General features: G+C 41.4%; 1 protein-coding gene across 11 annotated transcripts in view; it reads right to left on the bottom strand.

Moving 5' to 3' along the window:
* The window catches only part of TNS1 (tensin 1), a 325,093-nt gene that overhangs the window by 243,797 nt on the left and 60,412 nt on the right, over window positions 1–20,884 (bottom strand). Inside the window, exon 1 of one of the 11 annotated variants that reach the window (XM_025163207.2) lies at window positions 14,997–15,244. The exons of the other annotated variants lie outside the window; for them this stretch is intronic. Within the exon in view, the coding sequence (XP_025018975.2) occupies window positions 14,997–15,062 (66 nt within the window). The 5' untranslated portion in view covers window positions 15,063–15,244. Of the gene's footprint in view, window positions 1–14,996; window positions 15,245–20,884 lie in introns of those variants that run through there. 11 annotated transcript variants of the gene reach the window in all.

The following is a 20,884-nucleotide window of genomic DNA, read 5'->3' as shown; positions in this document are numbered from 1 at the left end:
TCACCCACAGTGCTCCAGACAGTTGTTCCTCATGAGGAGACCACGAGACGAGGAGATTCATTTGTTGTAATTTAAGAGGAGATTATTATTATTATTATTATCATCATCATCATCTATTTTTTCAGTTTGTATTAGTTTTTATTGTTGTAATTATAAACTTTAATAAAATTACTTGGAAAAAAAGACAAGCAGAAACAAGCAGAAACAAGCAGAAACAAGCAGACAAAAATTTGTCTAACAGTGTTTCTCTTCAGCTATGTTTCAATTTAAAAGAGAGATTAAAAATTATTGATTTTCCCATAACATTTTATCATCTCTGGTTTTGAAGAATAAGAAGTGTGTGTGTGTGTGTGTGAGAGAGAGAGAGAGAGAGAGAGAGAGAGACTAGTTGTCACTCTCTTCACACACTCGACCTGTTGTTTCTTGCTGAGTGGGACTGTGGGACTGCTTCCATTACGTATCCCGTCTTTCCTTCAGGAGTTCGAGGCAGGACTCCCTCCTCTGATTATTCCACAACAACAACACTATGAGAGAGGCTGGGCTGAGAAACTGGCTGCCCCAAATCATCCCGCCAGCTTCCATGTTGAAGGAAGATTTGAACCGGCATCTTCCAGGTCCCAGTTCCACCCCTTAATCTCTACACCACCGTAGCTCTAAAACTCTTCCATCTTACCAAACACTAAGAGTGATTGAGAGCTGTCAGTTTTAATGCCTCTAAAGAGGGAGCTGTCATCGCACAGACCACACACATATCCCCACTGAGGAACATGCCTGATATCCAAGAGCAGACAGTTAATCAGTCAGAGGGTCCACATTCTCCAAATGCTGCTGCCTCCTTGAGAATCTTTTGTATTGTTGGTTGTCATTGTTTTTAATTTTATTTGAATTTTGTTTGCCGCCCAGAGTCACTTGCTGAGATGGGCAGCTATATAAACTAATTAAATCAATCAATCAACTTTCCTCACCTCAAAAGACATTTATCTGGTCTCAGACCAAAAGGAAAGAAATGGTAATCCCATTCAATATAGAAAGAATCATGCATTAATATTTTAATCCCTCAGTCTACCAGAGTGTTATTTCTGAGAAAAATAGTGACTTGTGAACTCATGACATACTGGAATGGAAAAAGGCCAAAGATTGTTCTAACAACTGGATAGGTCACACAGCACGCTAAAACAGGTTGGCGAACTACAGTTGCTGTGCTCATATAACATGCTATGCCCCCAAACAAAAGAAATTGTATTCTGTCTCAATGCAATGGCCTAGTTTAAACATGCTAAGATAATGGCTGGGCTCCAACAAGCCACTGAGCCATGAGCTATTCAATCTCATTTTACCCTAGTGTAGTGTGTTGTGCAAATTTAGCCAATGTGTTAAACTATTGGGGTAGAACCTGAGTCTAACACAGGATGAGACTTGTACTGAATCTAAGATTTGTTCTAGTGGATGAAGAATGGTGCTACTTGCACTGTGGAAGTGGTATTAATAAATAAAAAGGAATTGCTACTCAATTTTTGCCTTGATTCCTCAGGGATTTTTCATCTGTTGGTCTGCTTTTAAGATGGGTAAAGGATTATTTTGAGCACAGCATGTCTTAGATCAGGATCCTCAATCTTGGCAACTTTAAGACGGGTGGACTTCAACTCCCAGAATTTCCCAGCCAGCAAGCTGGCTGGGAAATTCTGAGAGTTGAAGTCCACCCGTCTTAAAGTTGCCAAGGTTGAGGAACCCTGTCTTAGATTGGTGCTGGGACAGAAAGCTAAGGACTGTGAAATCCTCCCAGTAAAACTAAGCAAAGTTTCCAAGAATTTACCCTCCTCCAATCTGCCACAAGGCATTTCTTCCCACATGGGATCCCGCCACCCCTTTTCCTTCTTGCATTAGAGGGATGGAGAAATGGCAACAGGACTTCTCTCCAGTCTGACAATATGGTGTTATTTTATTCCACGTCAGCCACTCCCCAAATCTACTCAAAACGTAGTTTTTGTACACTTAGCCTAAACAACGGGATTATAGTCAGACAGCCTACAGTCACAGTCAGACAGAAAACCTAGTAGTTATCACCCAGAGAGATACTATTTTCCCCTTACAAGAAAAAAACACCATGCTGTTTGCAGTATCCAGGCTCTCCCCTTGGAATCTCCCAGCTTTCTTCAGAACATCTGAAAGGGACTCAGAGAAAAAAGAGCAATCCACAATGGCCAGCTAAAGAACTTTAGAGACCAGGATAGGATCAGGGCTGTTTCAGGTCTGATGTTTAACTGGAAACTCCAAACTGCAGGAAAGGATCCAACACAAATATTTGAGAAACCAAAGTAATACTGGAGAGGGGGAAAGAGAGAGAATACGTTACCTCACATCTATGGTGTGTCAAGCTCCCAAGTTTCTGGCAATCCCAAGTTAAGATACAATCACAGCAGCTGAATTTCAGGCAAGCAGCTGAAAATCAGAGGGGGCTATTGGAATCAAAAGATAACTCTCAATCTGAATAAGAACCTAATTATAAGATACGTACTACGCTGAAACCCAGAACTCAGGACCTTTCCAGATGACACTATAGCCTCCCTCCGTAACTTTTGTAACTGTAAGTATTAAAACATTAGCTTCCATCCTGTTCCAGTAAGAATATATTCCATGTTCCCGTGTATACTTGGGAATGGAATCTTGGCTGGAGGAAAAAGCACTTTAACACTGGGAAGCTGCAAATCTTATGAAGGAGAAAGGTCCAAGGGAAAAAAGATAGGGTGATACTCTTCTGACGTACATCAAATGTACAGAATATCTACAGTACTTGTAAAAGATCCAGAGAGTGAAAAAGTGACTTCGGTTGATGATATGACAATTAGGGGAATCAGTCCAGAGCCTGTATGTATATCAGAGTCGTGTTCTGGGGGATGGGGAAGAGAGAATAACATTTCCTTGGTAACTAATTTGCATGGAAAGAAAATGTGATTTCTCGGAAAGGCTGATCTAACTGGGAGGGCTGCCGTCCGGTTCCCCTGCCAAGCATTAGCAAAGACCTCTGCATTCCCTGTGCAAAATCAGCAGTGCCTAGAAAAACTCTGAAAGGACCGGGGATCCTGAGTATAAAGCTTGCTGGGAAGGCTGCCCTTCAAATCCTCTCCTCCCCAAATGTGCCCTTTTCTCCCCAGGCTGATTCATTCATGTACTGACTGAGCATGAAAGCAAGATTGCAGAGCACAGCAGCCCAAGACTTGTAGGACTGCCAAATGTGAGTTGCTTTTTAATCAGGAACTCAACAGTGGGCACATAAGGATATGTCTGCTGGCCTTTCCCCTCTAGCTTTGCTTCCAGGCGAGGCAAAATAATTCTTGTGACCCACTAGCAAGCCTGCATTCTTGTATTCTACCCTCACTCCACCAACTCCATCAATAGACATTTTGGGGTGGAGGGAGATTAGTCTACTTTTGTTTCTAGACAATTTCCTCTATTCCTCCAGAGCTGGCCCCAGCCACCACATGACATCAGAGCAAATAAAGGTAGAGACCGCTCCTTCCAGTATAGCTGGGGAGGCAGGAGGAGAGGAAAAACAGACAGATTGCCAGTATGTAGGTCTGTATCCCATATGCATTTCCAATATGAACGAACACTGGATTTGTAATCTCAGGAAGCAAGAAATGGGAAAAAGCACCCATCTGGCATGTCTTAGATTGCATCACCAAGCCACCAAACTCTTCAACAGAGGGAGAATTTCTCCTGCAGTGCCAATTCAATCCATCCCACAGGGTGCATGTGCTGCAAGCAAAGCCTGTTTCTCAGACCAAGAGGAAAATGCAGACTTGGTTAACTGAGCACTATCACCTAGAAGAGCAGTGAAAGACAGAAGGAGGGGGAGGAGGAGGAGGAGGAGGAGGAGGAGGCAATGGAGGCCTTCTCCAGTGATTTGTACGATGCAATCCAATCCTGGGAAAAATATCTTCTAACATGTATACTTTCCATATTCCATCTATAAAGACTTTTAAACCAAGGGGAAAGTGAATTTATATATGTTACATACAATTAATATACACACGTAAATTGTTAGATTAGCCTTGAATAAGTTGTTAGGGAGGACAGTTCTTTAAGAAATCCAAAGTTTTCGTGTGTATTGTTATGGAAGAGGACTTCACCTGAATATTGCTGAGGAAGTCTGAGAACGCACCTGCAGTCAGAAACTCCCATCACACAGACAGAAAGCTAAATGACTAACCAGGGCATACATCCAGGAGTAGGACAAAGCCCCCAAAATGTAGGTGTGCAGGAACTTCCAGAAACAAGTTCTTTTTTCCCTTCCCCTTCCCCTCTGCTTCAGAGAAACCCACATTTTCACATATGTTTCCTGGCCTTTGCTTCCTGACCAAAAAAACTGACTCCTGCTATTCTCCCTGTTTCCCACCTTAAAATTGCAACAAAAGCAGGTAACAGCAGCATAGAGCAAAGGTAACCGAGGTTTACTCTTCACTGAAGCAGCTTGCAATCTCAGTTAGTTGTAATGCAGCAGAAGCCAGAGGATCAGAGCCAATCCACAGAACTGATTTGTTCCTTCCCCCTCTCCAAAATGAATGGTCTCAATCTGAATCCAATTAGATGAATATATCCCGTAATTACTAGAAGCACCACCAATACAGGAAGGGGAGGCGGTTTCTAAAGGAGATACCCATGGACCTCAGAGGCAAAATATGTGCTGTATAATGTATACTAGTGTACTTGCATTTCAACGTTCTTCAGGAACTCAGATGTTATTTCGGAACTTATCTGAGGTCCTCCATAAGAATATCATCTTTCTTGAAAAACCACTTGCCTTCTACAATTAATCATCCCCTGACATATACAGTCCATAAAGGCATCTATGAAATCTAAACTGTCTTGATAGTAACTTGGATTAAATGAAAATATATTGCAATCTAGAATATTATCTAGACACTTTACAGTGAAATGCACAAGAATTCCACAACTGGCATGTCAGTATGGAAATTCTTTGAAAAACTATATGGAAACCATTACTTACCATTAAGCAATATGATCCTCTATTTCCACCAGTCCCTCTTCCTAGCTCATTCATATCTGGAGGCACAACATTCCATGTAAACCAGATGTTTTGAACTACAACTTGCATCATCTTTGATCATTGGGCATGCTAGCCAAGAGTTGATGGGAACTATTTTCCAAAACATGTGAAGGATACTATGTTGAGAAAGGCTGAATGACCTCATATAGGAAAAACAATGGATATCAACATGCCAACAAAAATATAACCCACTCTTAGATTTTATTTCTGTCTTCTCTTTCCCCTTACACCAGTTTAAAGGGGTAAATTTGAAAATGTGTTAGTAAAATAATCCTGATGGAACATCTTTGGAACCTTATGTAGTACCCTTTCAAAACATTTGGTGGGGGGGGAGCATTCATATAATGAAGTTCCTACATAGAGACTTAACATAGGCAGGTTTGCTTTTCAGCATTATCTATGATAGCCAAGCTTTTTGGTTTGGGTTTGTTTCTTGTTTTTTGGTGCCTTCAAGTCAGTATTGACTTCTGGCAACTAGCTGAACTAGTCCCTGCAGTTATCTTGGCAAGATTTTCAAGTGTGATTTGCCCTTGCCTTCTTCCTAAGGCTGAGAGAGAATGAATGGCCCAAGGTTACCACCTGGCTTTGTGCCTAAGGCAAGAACTCACAGTCTCCCAATTTCTAGCCTGATGCCTTAACCACTACACTAAACAGGCTTTCATATGGTTTTTAATTTGGTTTTAATGGAGTTACTGTGTTATTGATATTTGTATTTTATTTTGGGTTTTTTGTGGTTGTTTTAATTATGTGAGCCACCCAGATTCATGAATGTGAGATGGGCAGCTATATAAATCCAATAAATTATAGCCACCACTAAATCTCCATATATTTCAACAAATCAAACACTATCAGCAAAAGAAGAAAAGAGAGTAGCAATGGTTCCTAGTCTTTTGTGAGATCCTTTCTTTTCTTCCAACCTTAACCCATGAACCTGTTCCAAGTCATTGGTGGCCTGAAGCACACCAGCAGCTGCACACTCTGGTCCCAGGGTGGTTGCTAGTGGAAGACATTAGCATCAGTCTATTGCCATAGGTAGATCACTCTGATTGCTCTTAGCCTCACTGGTGTCACCCCTCCCTGCAGGGAAATATTGCCCATTCAATCAGCCTACCCCAGGTGATAAATGGATCCAGTAAGGTTTAAGAGAAAGCATGGGGTCCAAGGATTTAGTGGGCAGTTCGGCCAAGGTGGGCCTGGTATGGGTGAGTGGGTGGGGCCTTGAACCATATTGCCCTTATGTGATCTCTCCCTGTGCACCAATCCCAGGATGCATCTTGGTTTACTGAGGAGTTCTGGGAGGAATCACCAGAAGAGATGACTAGAGCACTGTTGGAGAAAGACATGTAGTGATTGAACACAGATGAGAGTTCCTATTAAAGTTACCTCATGGTGAAAAGGGCAGCAAAGCATCAATATTTCTCCACCCTTATTGCATCTGCCAATAGCCATCCCTGCCAATACCCCTGTTTAGGTGACTGAGTCCCTACTGAACAGAGACGGCCCCCAGGATCATCTACAGGGCTACTGTAAGGAATATTCAAACTATTGGGCAGATAATGTCACTCAGATCTGTTCCAACTTGGATTCTGACTGGGTAGGCGTGGCTGAGTGCCTGGGACCCAATCTTGTACTGTGATCTGGGATGAGTTTGAACTGGTGACTCCTAAGGAAGTGGACAGAGTTCTCTGTGCTGTCAGTTCGGCCTCTTGTTTACTGGACCCAAACCACGCCTGAGTCATGAATGCGGCCAAGGAAATTACTTGAAGTTGGGTCCGTACTGTGGTATTGGCCTCTTTGAGGGACAATGAGGTACCTCCTCCCTCAAAGGAGGCAGTAGTGTACCTCTTCCTCAAGAGGCTGTTTCTGGACCCAATGTCTTTGGATAAATATTGCTCTGTCTCCAGAGCGCCCTCACTATTGCAATGGGGCTGCCCTTGAAGACTATTCATTCTGGACTGATCCAAAATGCAGTGGCATGGGTTGAGATGAGCGTGTTTCGGTGTGCCCATGTAACACCTTTGCTTCATGAGCTGCACTGGTTACCAGTATGCTTCCAGGTGGGATACCAAGAACTGGTTATGACCTATAAAGCCTTATGTGGCACAGGGCTTGGTTATCTCAGGGACTGCTTATCTCCCATGGTGTCTGCCCAGCCAGTATGAGCTAACGGGGTTGGCACACTCCAGGTCCCTTCAGTTAAACAGTGTCATCTATTGGGACCCAAGATGCATGCCTTCTTTGTCATGGTGCTTGCCCTCTGGAATGAGATTTCCCCTGATATCTGTGTGGTTCCCACCCTGATGGCATTCCAGAAAGCTTAAAGATCTGGCTGTTTTCCCAGGCCTTGAGTTAGGATGGTTGGGGGCCCTGTTGGATTTGTTTAAGGGGTATGGGTATTGTTAGCTGATTTGGTTCTTTTTTATAATTATTATACTGTATTTTCTATTCTGTCTGATGTTATTGTACACCACCCTAAATCAGTTTGGAGTTGGGTGATGCCTAAATTGAATACATTAAATTAAATTAAATTAAATCAAATTAAATTAAATTAAATTAAATTAAATTAAAAGGTTGGGCAACAGAGCTGAGAATAGAGAGAAAGCTTACAGAGGGAAGAATGCAGATCCTAAGATATAAATAAGAGTAAAAAAAATAGTATGTGAGAGTTTATATCATTTTGCTAACTATTAAACAGGCTTGGGATGTTAAGAGTGCATGCCCATCCTCATATTCTGGAGGTAGTACAACTGTGCTGAACTTACTGGCACTACAGCTAAGGTAGAAGTAAACTGAGGTTGCAAGTTAAGTAGGTAATAACCAAAGGGCTGGCAAGTAAGTTTCAGAAATACTGTAAGCCTGCTTTTCCCATCATGATGTCTTCCAGATATGCTGAATAACAACTCACACAAGTGCCAAGCAGCACTGCCTTTGGCCATTTTTGCCAAGAATAGTAGGAGTTGTGATGGTACCAAGTTGGGGAAGATGGCCCCTAAGCATACCTAAACCAGATAGGAAAAGTAAAGAAGTTTTCGTAAGCATGTTGACTAGATTGCTGCTCTACCATTATAATCTAAGAACTAAAGGAAGTCTCATTTTTACCATTAGTAGAAACCACAAAAAATATTGAACATATCATTGTCTAGCTAAAAACTTGGTAAATAATTGCACTGGTGGCTTCTACTCCATCCAACACTTATTCTCATCTCATCCTCTTGCAACAGTAGTGACAGGAGCCCTTGGGATTCTTAGACATCCCTATCTCAGTCTGTTCAATAACCCCAGGCATCTTCTCCAGCACTTTAGCCTGTTGACCTTGTCAATTATTCCCTTGGCCTTGTGACCTTCACACACACACACACACCCCGCCCGCTCCCAGGAAGAACATTACTAAGTCAAAAAGCTTTCCTGGAAAAATTCAGTCACAGAAGTAGGAACAGGAGGAAGAGAGAAAAGTGCCATTACCCTAAATGTCTGGGACTAAGTGCATGAGCTAGAAGGTGTCCTAAGTGAAAAAGAGAGTAGATGAAAGACTGTCTCTCTTCAGGCAAAGGCACAAGAAAACTATTGTTGTTGCTCTACAATTAATAGTTAATCCAGCTAACCAACAGATAACACAGGAGAGAACAGGACAGAAAGGGTACCAGGACAAGGAACTGACATGGAAAGACAGCTGAAGGCCTTAAGCTGCCTTCTTGAGATTCAGCAGAAAGAGGTAGTTCTTCATCTTACAGGCAGGGCCTGTAAACCCTACCTCGCCTCTACTACTTCTTGTACTACAAGACTTTGCCTGAACCGAGGGTCATTACAAATACCCCATGCTATAAATTCAACCTCTCAGATATTCTTCTTGGAACATGGCTTCATCTTGGGCACAAAGGACCACCAGGAGCAAAGCAAGATGTTGGTCAAATATATTCTTTACGTTACCATAAGACCAAAAATACTGGCAAGTTATGTCCCAAATAGTAAAACTAGTTAGGCAGAAAATACCCTTCAAGGTCACCTGATTATCCTCACCTGAATCTATAAGTAAGAAGCAGGCATGAAGCTGGGTTTCAACACAGATGAGATTCAACTGAAGTGCCCTCTAGCTAGTCTTAGGAGAAAGGATGGGAGAGAGATGTATTTTTACTTTCCTGTGACTTCCCACATTGTTTGGTTTAAAAAGCTGTTCAACTAGTTGTTTTCTGTTCTGTTTCTCTCAAAAAATACTTTATTAATTATTTTATTATTATTTTATTTTATTAATAATATTCTATTTATTATTATTATTATTTACAACCAGTCTTCTTATTTATGGACTCATTTAATTTTTCCTTTCGGTCCAAGCAATTTTCCTCCTGCCACACCTCCTTTACCAACTCACAAACACATTTTTACTGTAGGACTGCGAAATCATGAGCAAAACTGCTTCCTGTTCAATTGTTATCTAATTAAGAGGGATTATCCTTATTCAGTTCACAGGCCATGACTGCCCTTAAATGAATGGGAGGTTTACTTAAACACAGAAACTGCATCATCCCCAAACTATATAGACCAGACATCAATCCAGCCCGCAACTGATAATGAGGACAAACGTATCTGTTTGCTGATTTAGAAAATGTATATTTCCCCAAGACATTAGGTTAGTGTTTAGGGCATCCAAGTATATTTGTTGAATACAAATATATCCTCAAAAATGCTATAAGGCCAAGGCATTTTTAAAAAAATTAAGTCTCTCTCAAGTTGAGTTCAATTCCTGGTAACTACTTGACCATGTTAATGTTGTTTTCTTGGCCCCAGTATGGAAGTAGTCTGTCACTGCTGCCCAATAAGGGGGTTTGTTTGTTTGTTTTACTATGCAGTCTAGTAAATCAACCTGGTAATAGTGTCCCAGCCAAATACTAACCATATCTGACTCTGCTTAGCTTTCTCAACATCAGTCAAGATTGGATCATCTGAAATTCATGCTTTCTTCTTATTCTGTGAATGAAATATTTTTAATAAAGAAAAAAAATGCTATGTAAAATGGTATTTTATTGTTAAGTATATACAGGCAGGATACAATCTAGGGGAGATTTTTTACATTTTTCAAAAAACTATGTATTGAGTTATGTTTAACTATTGCTTGCATTGTTTGCTATGAGAATTTTTGAAAATCAACCACTTGGCCATTTTTTCTATAGATTTGGTGGTAGGCACATTTCATGATGAACTATCAACCTACATACATTTAGGCCCCAGAGACAAAAATGAGAAATCAATGCGTTGTTTTGAGTTCTTATTGTACCCTATGGCAACACACTTCAAATTAAATGCCCCACTTGTCCCAAATGTAGGACAAAATTACAAACTATAATGTGTTTGTTTCTGGCTTAGAATATTCAAAATGATTGCTTGGGATTCAGAATATTTCAAACTTGGAACATTTTACATACCCATATTATTAATACCTAACATCTAATGTAAGACAAGGGAGTAATTGCATTCCATTCCATATATAATTATCTCCTATGAGATCATTATTTTTATGAAGGCAAATGTAATTTATACAGTTGCCTTCAGATATCATATATGGCAAATAAATCCCAAATTATATTAAAACTAATCAAAAACACATTGAAAGTACAGATCCAAGATTCTGGGATTTACTTTTGTGGCAAAAAGAGTATCAAATGGAATTTATTAAGAAACATAACAATTCCCAATATGAGGGTGTCAAGCAATGCAAACTACAGCATAATGCTGCATATACGAATGTTTCCATTTGTTTTTTCCTAGTTTGCAGTGGGTTTTCCTCCTACTTTTCTATCTTTTTTCCCCTTTGCAAGCTGGCAGGAAGGGACAATTTTACTCCTTATAAAGTGCTCTCAAAGTATTCGTATTCATTATAATAAGTATCATTTATTTACAATTATCTAAATCTCATTTTAAATAACCTCCAAGAACACAATTTGAATCACATTTTTATTCTGCATATCAGACATTTCCTAAGGAAGATATGCTATCTGACCGCTTTAAGCTACCAGCTTTCATTCTAAGAGAATCTTTCTATACACGCCTATTACAAAACCTTTGATCACAGACTATAACATTTGTTTTGAATTACTGAATTATCTGTTTTTAGCTATTATTGTGAATTCGATGAATTTCTATTTGGCTGCCTTTCCACATATATGTAAAAGGTCACTTTAAAAATCCACTTAAATATTTTCATTTGTGCTTATATTCCAGTCCTTGGGCAAGTTGTTCTCTTGTATCCCTTAATTTATGTATTTTGTGATTGTCCACACCTATCATGACAGCTAACCTGTGAATGAATACTCCCATCTGGCAGCGATTTTGACATATTCTGAAAATTTACAATGATATTGCTGACTCTTGGGTTAGACTTAAGGTCAAGGATCCTCTATGAGCCTCAGTACTGTAGCTCCTTAGCATCTAGAATGAATTCACAAAACTTTTCAAAATCACAGATCCTTATTGCAGCGGATTGACCATTTCTTCTTAAAGTGAATTGCCATAGCATTATGGTTTGTACATTCCTACATATTTGTGATAGTCCTAATAATAAATACAATACATGACCAGTTCAATCACAGCGTCTAAGTTGGATGGTACCTAAGCTTGGTCAGATGCTTCCCCCATATTTCAGCCTTTAATTAGAAGATATTTTAAATTTTTAAAAAATTGGAAGGAGGATTTTTAGTAGCGGATCAGATATCTAGTTTTAAGAAATTATTGATTATACCTTTAACATATCTGTTAAATTCAGATTTGATGTCAAACTATACTGAAGAACTTTTTATAATTTAAAAATTCAATCATGGTAAAAAAAAAAATCCTTTGTATAAACTGGTATTTTACATGGTAACTGATTTTTATCCTCTTATTTTTTTATTGAATAGGGCTGGCTCAAATTTTGATGAGGAGTCTTAAAAATATGATTATCACCTAGGAATCCAAAATATATTTCAGCCCTGCCAAGAAGCCTCTGTTAAAATGCTTTTGATTATAGATAAAGATACAGTACTAAATTAGAAAAGGATGCTTCCATGCTTAAACTAATATCTGATTATTAGATAGATTTCTTCACCCCAAACCCACACCTCTCAGAAAGCTGCCACTGATCTTTTATGTTGCTTTTCAAAAAAAAACAGATCAAGTTCCTGAGAACTGCCAGGACCATCAGATTACAAAAAGCTGGAAGTGATCATGAGGAACTGGAGTTCCTGGTCAGTACCCCATGTTGTTCAAACATTTCCTCTAAAACATCTGGAACTAACCATTATCAGAGAAAGGATGCTGGCTGCAGTGAACTCTCTGACCTAGTGAGGCTGCTCCTCTGCTCTTGTCTACAATGATAAATTACATCACATCATGTAAATCATCCCAATCATATATATCCCTCCTCTCCCTGGAACCAAAAAGAAGCCCCACATGTACACAGGAAGGTTTAAACTCTGGAGACTTTCATTAATTATTAATTAATTAATTAATTAATCATTAAGGAGTCAGCAGACAAGAAGTAGGTCACCTGCAAACATTCTTTCTGAAATCACACTCTACTTTCACTTAAATGAATCGATGTATTTATCACGATCTCCAGTGTCAATGTAGATCTTGAACCTTATAATTCCTTAACATAGGACTGTAATGACAGACAAATGGCTTTGTCATTCTCTATACACAAAGACACACATCAAAAACTATTCCCCTGAGTCCAAGGAAGTTTGGAATTTGTTTCTTGTTCAACCAGAGCACCATGTTCTATAACAATCTTCCTCAGCTTAACACCTTCTAGATACAGTATGTTGACTTTCATTTTCAATGGCCATGCTGACTATAGATGAAGTTCAACACTTCTGGAATATGATTGCAAAAAGCTGCCCTACAAAGACTTCAAAGGATTCGGTTCTGTTCACAGGGTTGGGCTGTTCTAAAGAGCAGTGGCTTCAACCACAGAAAATGCCAGTCACTAACTGAGAACAGATAGAAATTAACTCGGTTGCAAAACTGCTCAACACTCATATTTCAAGCATGCAGTGAATTCAAAATATATGTCTGAATAGCCCCAAGACAAGTTATTGTGCCAAAGCAGTCAATGAACTATCACAAACGCTATATTTGCACAACACTCTTAACTTAGTTACTGAATTAACCAGTGTTCTTGATTCACACAATACACTGAAACATAAACTAACCAAATGGGCTAAGTTTACATAAATAAAGCTAGCCACAAAAATACAGCCATTACAGTTTAACTAACCTACATTTGTTATATGAACACAGCCGTCATGTTACAAATATTTACGTGTATCAGTCCTCTAAAAATGTACCCCTCTGTTGTTGTTTCTTACCACAGCAAGAAATAAGCCAAGATGTTTTACCTCCATACTTAACTTACAAACATCAGTATGAAAAGCGTTCACCAATATCTCTGTGGAATAAATCAACCTATATATTAAATATTACTAACTCTGGACTTTCATTCAGATTAGAAACCTCCTATCTAAGCCCTATCCTTCCTCACTTTCGAAGACCAGTTCCCAGGGTGAGTTGAATATGTATAATTGGGGGGGGGGGGGGAGAGAGAGAAAGTGTCTCCTTAACTTCATTCTATGTTCCACCCCCACCGGTCCCACTTTGCCTTTGGGACCACCCAAAGTATCACTATGGTAACAAAGGGATGTCACAAACAGTGGGTTGTAACTGTAGGGACCAGGCAGACAGGCTGAGCTCTGAAGAAGCAGGGTTCTCTTTTCATGCAAATGTAAGCTCGATTAGTTATATTCTGACACCCCCACCCACCCACCCACCCAACAGCACAAAAATCTTGCTTTGTAACAAGCAAGTAGAAGGGGTTGCAACTGTGACTCCTATCAGCATTTGGTTAGCAGCATTACCAAACAGCGCACTAGGGAAGCACCCAAGTAAAATTCGGAATTCTTTTGCCACCTTCTTCTATTCTTTTTAATGTCACGTCTAAATCCTGCTGTTGTAATTTCCTCCCCCATAAGAGGCAATGGTTCCAGCTGGACGAGCTTAAATTAGAAGTCCTGCTTGTTCTCAAGCAAGCCCTACTCAGAGATATGGAAAAGAGGTGGACATGCCATAGATCACATTAACATTTCTACCGTGCTGGCGTACAACGCCTGGCATGGCCTTTCAGTTATATCAGCTTTTCCCAAAAGGGCACCCTCCAGATGTTTTGGTACTGCAATTCTCCAAATTCCAGCCCAATCCCCCTTTTCCCCCAGGCTCTTCACTCTTTCAGGCACCCACTAAAACCTAGCCAACCTCTGCTTGTACCATCTGGCCTCCACATCGCTGAAATCAGCCTTTCTTCCCCACTCCTCTCAGCCTATCCAGATCATCTCCTTCCAAACCACCCAGTCCGGATAGCTGGAGGGAGGGGAGGGGAGGGGAGGGGGGAGCAACCTGGTTTTCACAAGCACGGAAAAAGAGTTAAAATAAACGTGTCCCTCGCACGGAAACGAAGGACAGGGTGAAGGGGGGAGCGGGAGAACGGGCTTTTCAGGCCCAATCTCTGGTCGCCCGCAGTTCTAGCAGCACACCAAGCCCGAGAGCCGGACATCTGCTTCTCAGCAAGCATCAAAGGCTTCCTCGCAAACCCGCATCCAGATGGAATCCCTTAGCAGGGCTTTCCTCTCCTTCCCTCTCTCCCCCTCCCGCCCCGGGACGCCTTTCTTCCATCCAGCCTTTGGGAACGCTGCGCGAGCGGGGCTTTCTAATCCATCCGTTCCATCCGCAGGCGCGTACACACGCACACCACTCTTGCCCAACTCTCCCCTCCTCCTCCTCCTCCTCCTCCTCGGCTACCCCGGCTGAAAGCAGGACCCTTCCTCCCCCTGAGAGAAACTCCTCAGATTCAGCGCACCAGCGAACCGAGCGAAGTACAAGGGAGCGGTGCAGAACACTTACGTACCCAAAGCATACAGGACAGACAAACCCAGGTCATCCTGTCATCCGATCGGCCCGCGGAGAGGCTCATAGAAACCGAGAGCGTTACAGCATCAGCTCACATCCTCCGGCTAGCCCAGGGCAGGAGGGGCAGGCACAGACGCGGCGGAGAGAAGAGCCCATCTCTCCCACCGCCGCTCTCCCCGCCTAGAGTCAGCGCGGATTTGTTCCCCCGACGCTTCTTTCTTAGGGCAGCTTCCTCACCTCTCCTAAGGAAGGGGAGCGGGGGCGGGGCCTCTGACGAGAACCCTTCTCTTTATTGCTACAAACCCCTCCCTCTCCCAACCCCTCCTGGCTGGCCAGCTGCAGAACTTTGCCGCGCTTTTATATCGTTGAATGGGTCCCGCTGCAACCGCGGCGGCGTCACCAGAAAAGGGGAGCGCGGGGCGGGGCGTCTGGATCTTGGGGAAGAACCAGGATCGGTTATGCTGCAGATTGCGAAAGCACACCAAGCCCGCGTTTGGGAGATTCAGGTGCATTTAGCCCCCCACCCCATAAGCAATGGAAAAGTATGGTGCAAGAAAGTAAAGAAGCGCCTCTAACAAATCTAAGCATTTGATCATTCAAAAATCAACATTCAAAGGGACTGAAATCCTTTGGGTAGGAAAAAGGTGGTAACTCCATTTGCACTGCACCAAGCAAGTTCTGGTGTTCAACGTACAATACCACATCGCTTCATTTTCTGATCAGTCATAGTATTTATGCCCCGAATGGACATGTGAGTTTCATTGCAGCCAAGAGTATTCTAGTCTGGAAGGATCAAAGTCTACAAGTGACAAGAAGGAGATACTGACCGTTTTCATTTTAAGCATGGCTGCCGACACAGTTGTTGCAACCCAAGTGCGCTCAACGCATCTCAAAAGAGTTTTGCTTAAAAAAAAGTAATAGTAGAAATTTTGAATACAGTTCTATTTTAAGAGCAAGACAGTGGGTGTCTTAGTTTCTGTGTCAGTATGAAAGGGGTGGGGAAACTAGAGAATTGTTTATTGGAAGAGAAATAGGGGGTCCCTAATATTCATTATAGGGGGAGTCTGTCCTCTGATCTCCTTATGCAAGATCTTGCCTGACTGTGGTTTCCCAGATAGTTCAGATACCACCATAGGCTCACAGTGATCAAGTACTAGGGCTGGGAAAGATCCAGCTTAGATTCCCAGCTAAGAATGTGGTTGTAAAATGCCACTCATAAAAATAGTAATAGCAAGAACAATATTTCTTTTTACCAGAGCACAATGCAAATCAGAAAGAGATCAATGACAAACTCCCATCCAGTCACATTCACAACCTAGCACCCAAACCAGTAAATGCATATTGACAACAAAGGCAAAGCAAGCACCAAAAACATAGATTTAAAACAATGTTGTACAGTACAACATACGCATCCATAATTAAAATAAAACAGGTAGTAATTGAGGAATTGCCAGGATTAATGGAAGTAAGGTAGGATAATCAGGCACTGCACTAACCCACTAGACAAATAAAAAAGGTCTTTATGCCCCTTTTAAAAGCCATCAAACACAGAGATGAAGGGAAGAAGACAGCTAATTCCAGAGTTGGAGGACCAGGTCCTGGTAAGTCTGCAACCAGGAGACCATGTTCCTGGAGGGAGGAACAGAAAGAAGCCCTGCTCAGAGGAACATAAAAATCAAACAAGATTGTAGGGAGACATAAGGCATGAACACTTTGGGGGATGATTGGGTGTTGCAAACAGAGGACCCTAAAGACAAGCCCAGTAGTTTAAACCAGGCTGTAGCACACAGCGAGCCAGTGAAGAGTCCTGCACAAGGCATGAACCTGGCATATAAGGTCCAGTGGAAACAGCACTGTTCTAAACTGTTAAGATCAGGCAATGGAGGGAGGCATCAGGAATACTTCCCAGGGAATTACTGCGGTAATCTTCATTAAAAAGCTGCTTTGGATCATGTGCAGATTGATCTACCATCACCATCCCTATCCTTGGAGAAACACGACACACCTGGGATTTGGAAACGCATAGCCTCTGGATCACAGCTATTGTTGACTTTCAGGGGCATGGCAGGACTGATATGACGTGACCGTGCCTACATTCCAAAAGTGGGTGGAGCCATTTTTTACTTAATTTGGATTTTGCATTTTATTTTACAGTATATATATATATATCATGTACTCCTTTATTAATAAAATATTTGGAGAGTTACAATTGCAAACTTTAAAAAGAAGCTGTAACTTTTTTCTTCATCAGCAGAGGGTGTTGCGGTGTTGGATGTTCACAGCCATTTATCCTGATGAAAAGGACTGCATTTTTTGTTTGGTTGGATGGTTTTGGAACAAACAATCCATCAGAAGGGGGGTAAAAATGTAGCTTTTTTCATTAGTAGAAGAGAATATGAAACAGAATCCCAGTATCCTGGCTTCCTCTACTAAAAATAACTGCTGCAGCAGCTTCTTTTCTTTTGGAAGGAACAGAGAAGCTGCAGCTTTTCAAGAGGTTGGGGGAGAGAATGAGCAAAGGCAGCTAAGGATCTGGAAGAGAGTGCAGCAGCAGGCTGGGAAGGCTTAGACTGGGAAGAATTGGACAGAGATTGAGCAAACTGTGAGGAAAGATTGGAGAAGAATGAACACACAAAGAAGAACTGGATGGGGGAGAAAGGAAGTGATTGGAGTGGCAAAAAAGTGGAAAGGTAGACTGCACACCTTCTAGATTATAGATTGTAGTTACAAGGCATGCTTCAGTCCCAGTGCCTCTCCATTTTTGGACTTAACCATCAGACCTGAGATGAAGGACATCTGTCCATAAATCCTTGTGATGCTGAAGGAGAAGCATAATCACATAATTGTAAGCAGAAACTAGAGAGATCAGAACTTTCTCAGGGCTTCACTCCTCCAGTGGGACAAACGAGAAAGAAAATTAAGCGGGGGGTGGGGGAGAAATCAATGAACATGCTTGGAAGGGGTGAGGGAGATTGAAGGAGGGATATTAATGGGCTTTAGCTTCTCCAAGGGACTAGCCAGCAAGATGGTGTCTTGTTTAATCCATTAACTCAAATATGCATTACCAGAGCCTCTCACTCCTAAACTAATTGGTGGCTTACCCAGAAGGGGTCCAGTGTTCAATTACATGAAAGAGAGGAGAATGAGCAAAATATGCCCAGAGGCTCCCAAAGCAAACAGCACAATATTCAGAAAAGGTAACTCCTTTTTGATAACAACTTCATGAAACTGAGATGCCTTATTAAGCATCCAAGCAACAGTGTGAGGCTCAAAGAAGAATGTGACTTTTCAACTTTGGAGAGATTGCATCAATACAAGGAAGGGCAAGTAATGTGGGTGGGGAGGGAGGTAAACAGCTTTTAAGTTGGCAAAGCAACAGCAGCAGTTGAATTCAGTGTATGGGTCTTCTATGCACTCCTATTGTAACACTGCATTACTTTTTGTTGGGTTTTGTCAGCTTCATACTGCTAGGTTCTACCAACTGGGAGGCCTTATTAAGAACAGCTTGGTCCTGAAACCCTGTTCCCCCTGAACAGCCATGCTGACATTTGGTTCATATTACCTTTCACCAACCCAGAATTCAGTTCACATTCAATTTCCAGATTAGACAAGCCTGAGGAACACAGCAGGGGGTGGACCAATCACTAGTTGCTTGGAAAGAAAAAAGTAGATGGCAGAGAAATGAACCATCATTGTGTTTTGGATTTTTTCCCAAAACATAGAGGGGGATAGAAATATATTATCCTTATTCTGCTAGAAACAAAGGCTTCCGTGCATTCGCTGATGCACTGTGAACTGAGATGCTTTAGAAACACTGGCCTTCTACTACTCCATCTAAAAGGCCTAGAACCACCTTCCCCGGTCTGCTGTCCTCCAGATGTGTTGGACTACAGCCATGTTGCCTGGGATGATGGAAGCTATAGTCTAACACATCTAAAGGGCTACAGGTTGGGAAAGAAAGCATTCTTCAGCATTAATTTATATGATTTAGTACAAGGACATTCCATCTGTTCAGTTATACAAATTAATAAACATAGTCTTGGAAATTTGTTCACAGATGTTACTAGCCCATTTGACCTTAGTGCACCTCAATTTGTGGCACACAGCCTCAAACTAAAAGAAAAAGTCACCTTCCTTTTACTTGGTAACCTGAGGGATATTCTTACTCCTCAAAGACACAATTGCGTGGACTGAATTGAATAAACCTGCTCAGGAAATAATCTGAGGCTTAGCACTTTCCCAGTAGACATGGTTTTCTTGTGAAGTGATACCAGAGGAGTTTCTGGCTAAAAACATTTACCAACACGTAGCGGTTAAGTTGCTTCGTAATGAATTCTAGGACTGTTCACAACCATAGGCAATATTAGACTATAGAAAAGATCCAAGTAGCCAGAACCAATCATATCAGGATAAAGTTCAGTCCATAGTTTTAAGGATTTCTTCTTTAAGAATATGTTATCATGAGTTATTGCATTTAAAGATAAATTAAAATTAAAGCTATATCATTTATCTATCCCTGTTTATATACTGCCAAATCAATAACAACTCCCAGTAGCTTACAGCAGTAAAAATATTGATGAACGCTGTAAATGCAAAACAACTTCCCAAAGAACCCCAAATCAATTATAAAAATGGCCTCTAAGAAAAGCAGTAACAATAACAGTACCAATAACAACAATAAGAATGACAATAATGATAAAAATGAACTGCATGATTTTTGGTTGAAACATCTGACTGGTCTACACCCACTCATTGCCAAGCAGTTTAACAACATACTGCAAGGAGATGAAATTGAAGATTGGTTAACATCTGGCCAAACCTACCTCATAATGAAAGATCCAGCAAAAGGGGCAGCACCAGGCAACTACAGGCCAATTACCTGCTTACCAACAACTTTCAGATTGCTAATTGGTGTGGTAGCTAATGCAGTCCATGAGCATCTAGTAGAAAACAAGCTCTTTCCATCTGGTCAGAAAGGAAACTGCCCAAACAGCAGAGGAACAAAAGATCAGCTCCTAACTGACAAGATGATTTTGGAAAAGTGCAAGAGAAGGAAGACCAACTTGAATGTAGCTTGGATTGATTACAAGAAGGCATTCAATTCCCTGCCACATGATTGGCTAATCAAGTGACTAGAAATAACAGGAGTCAGTAGAAGCATCAGAAGCTTTGTGCAAAGATCAATGGCACAATGGAAGACACAGTTGCTGGTCAATGGTGATAGTTGGGAGAGATTAATACAAAGAGAGGAATCTTTCAAGGAGGCTCACTATCACCGCTACTGTTTGTCATTGCACTGATTCCTCTGTCAACAGTACTGAACAATGTATTGTTGAAGGCTTTCACGGCCGGCATATGATGACTGGTGTGGGTCTTCCGGGCTGTGTGGCCGTGTTCTGGAAGTTTTGTTTCCTAACGTTTCGCCAGCACCTGTGACCGGCATCTTCAGAGTGCAGGAGTGCAGCTCCTGCACTCTGAAGATGCCGGTCACAGGTGCTGGCGAAACGTTAGGAAACAAAACTTCCAGAACATGGCCACACAGCCCAGAAGACCCACACCAATACTGAACAAGTCAGGTCATGGCTATCAAACATCAAAAACATCTTCCAGGTTATCCCACCTCCTTTACATGGATGATCTGAAGCTATATGGAAAAACACCATGTGAAATGGAATCGCTGCTCAACACTGTCCAGATATAGAGCCAAGATATTGCAATGGAGTTTGGACTGGACAAACATGCCACCTTTACCATCAACAAGGAAAAAATAGTTAAAACTGAAGGAATCAAGATGCCCTATGGAAATAACTTCAAGACTCTGGATGAAGAAGGTCACTACAAATACCTGGGCATCCTTCAAGCTGACAACATCAAGCACATTGAAGT

Source organism: Python bivittatus, unplaced genomic scaffold (assembly GCF_059951505.1).
Source record: "Python bivittatus isolate LINGU-HERP-01145 unplaced genomic scaffold, Pbiv_v1 ctg000480_np1212, whole genome shotgun sequence".
Lineage (NCBI taxonomy): Eukaryota > Metazoa > Chordata > Lepidosauria > Squamata > Pythonidae > Python > Python bivittatus.
The sequence above is the reverse complement of the archived record's forward strand: the minus strand, read 5'-3'. Positions and strand labels throughout refer to the sequence as shown.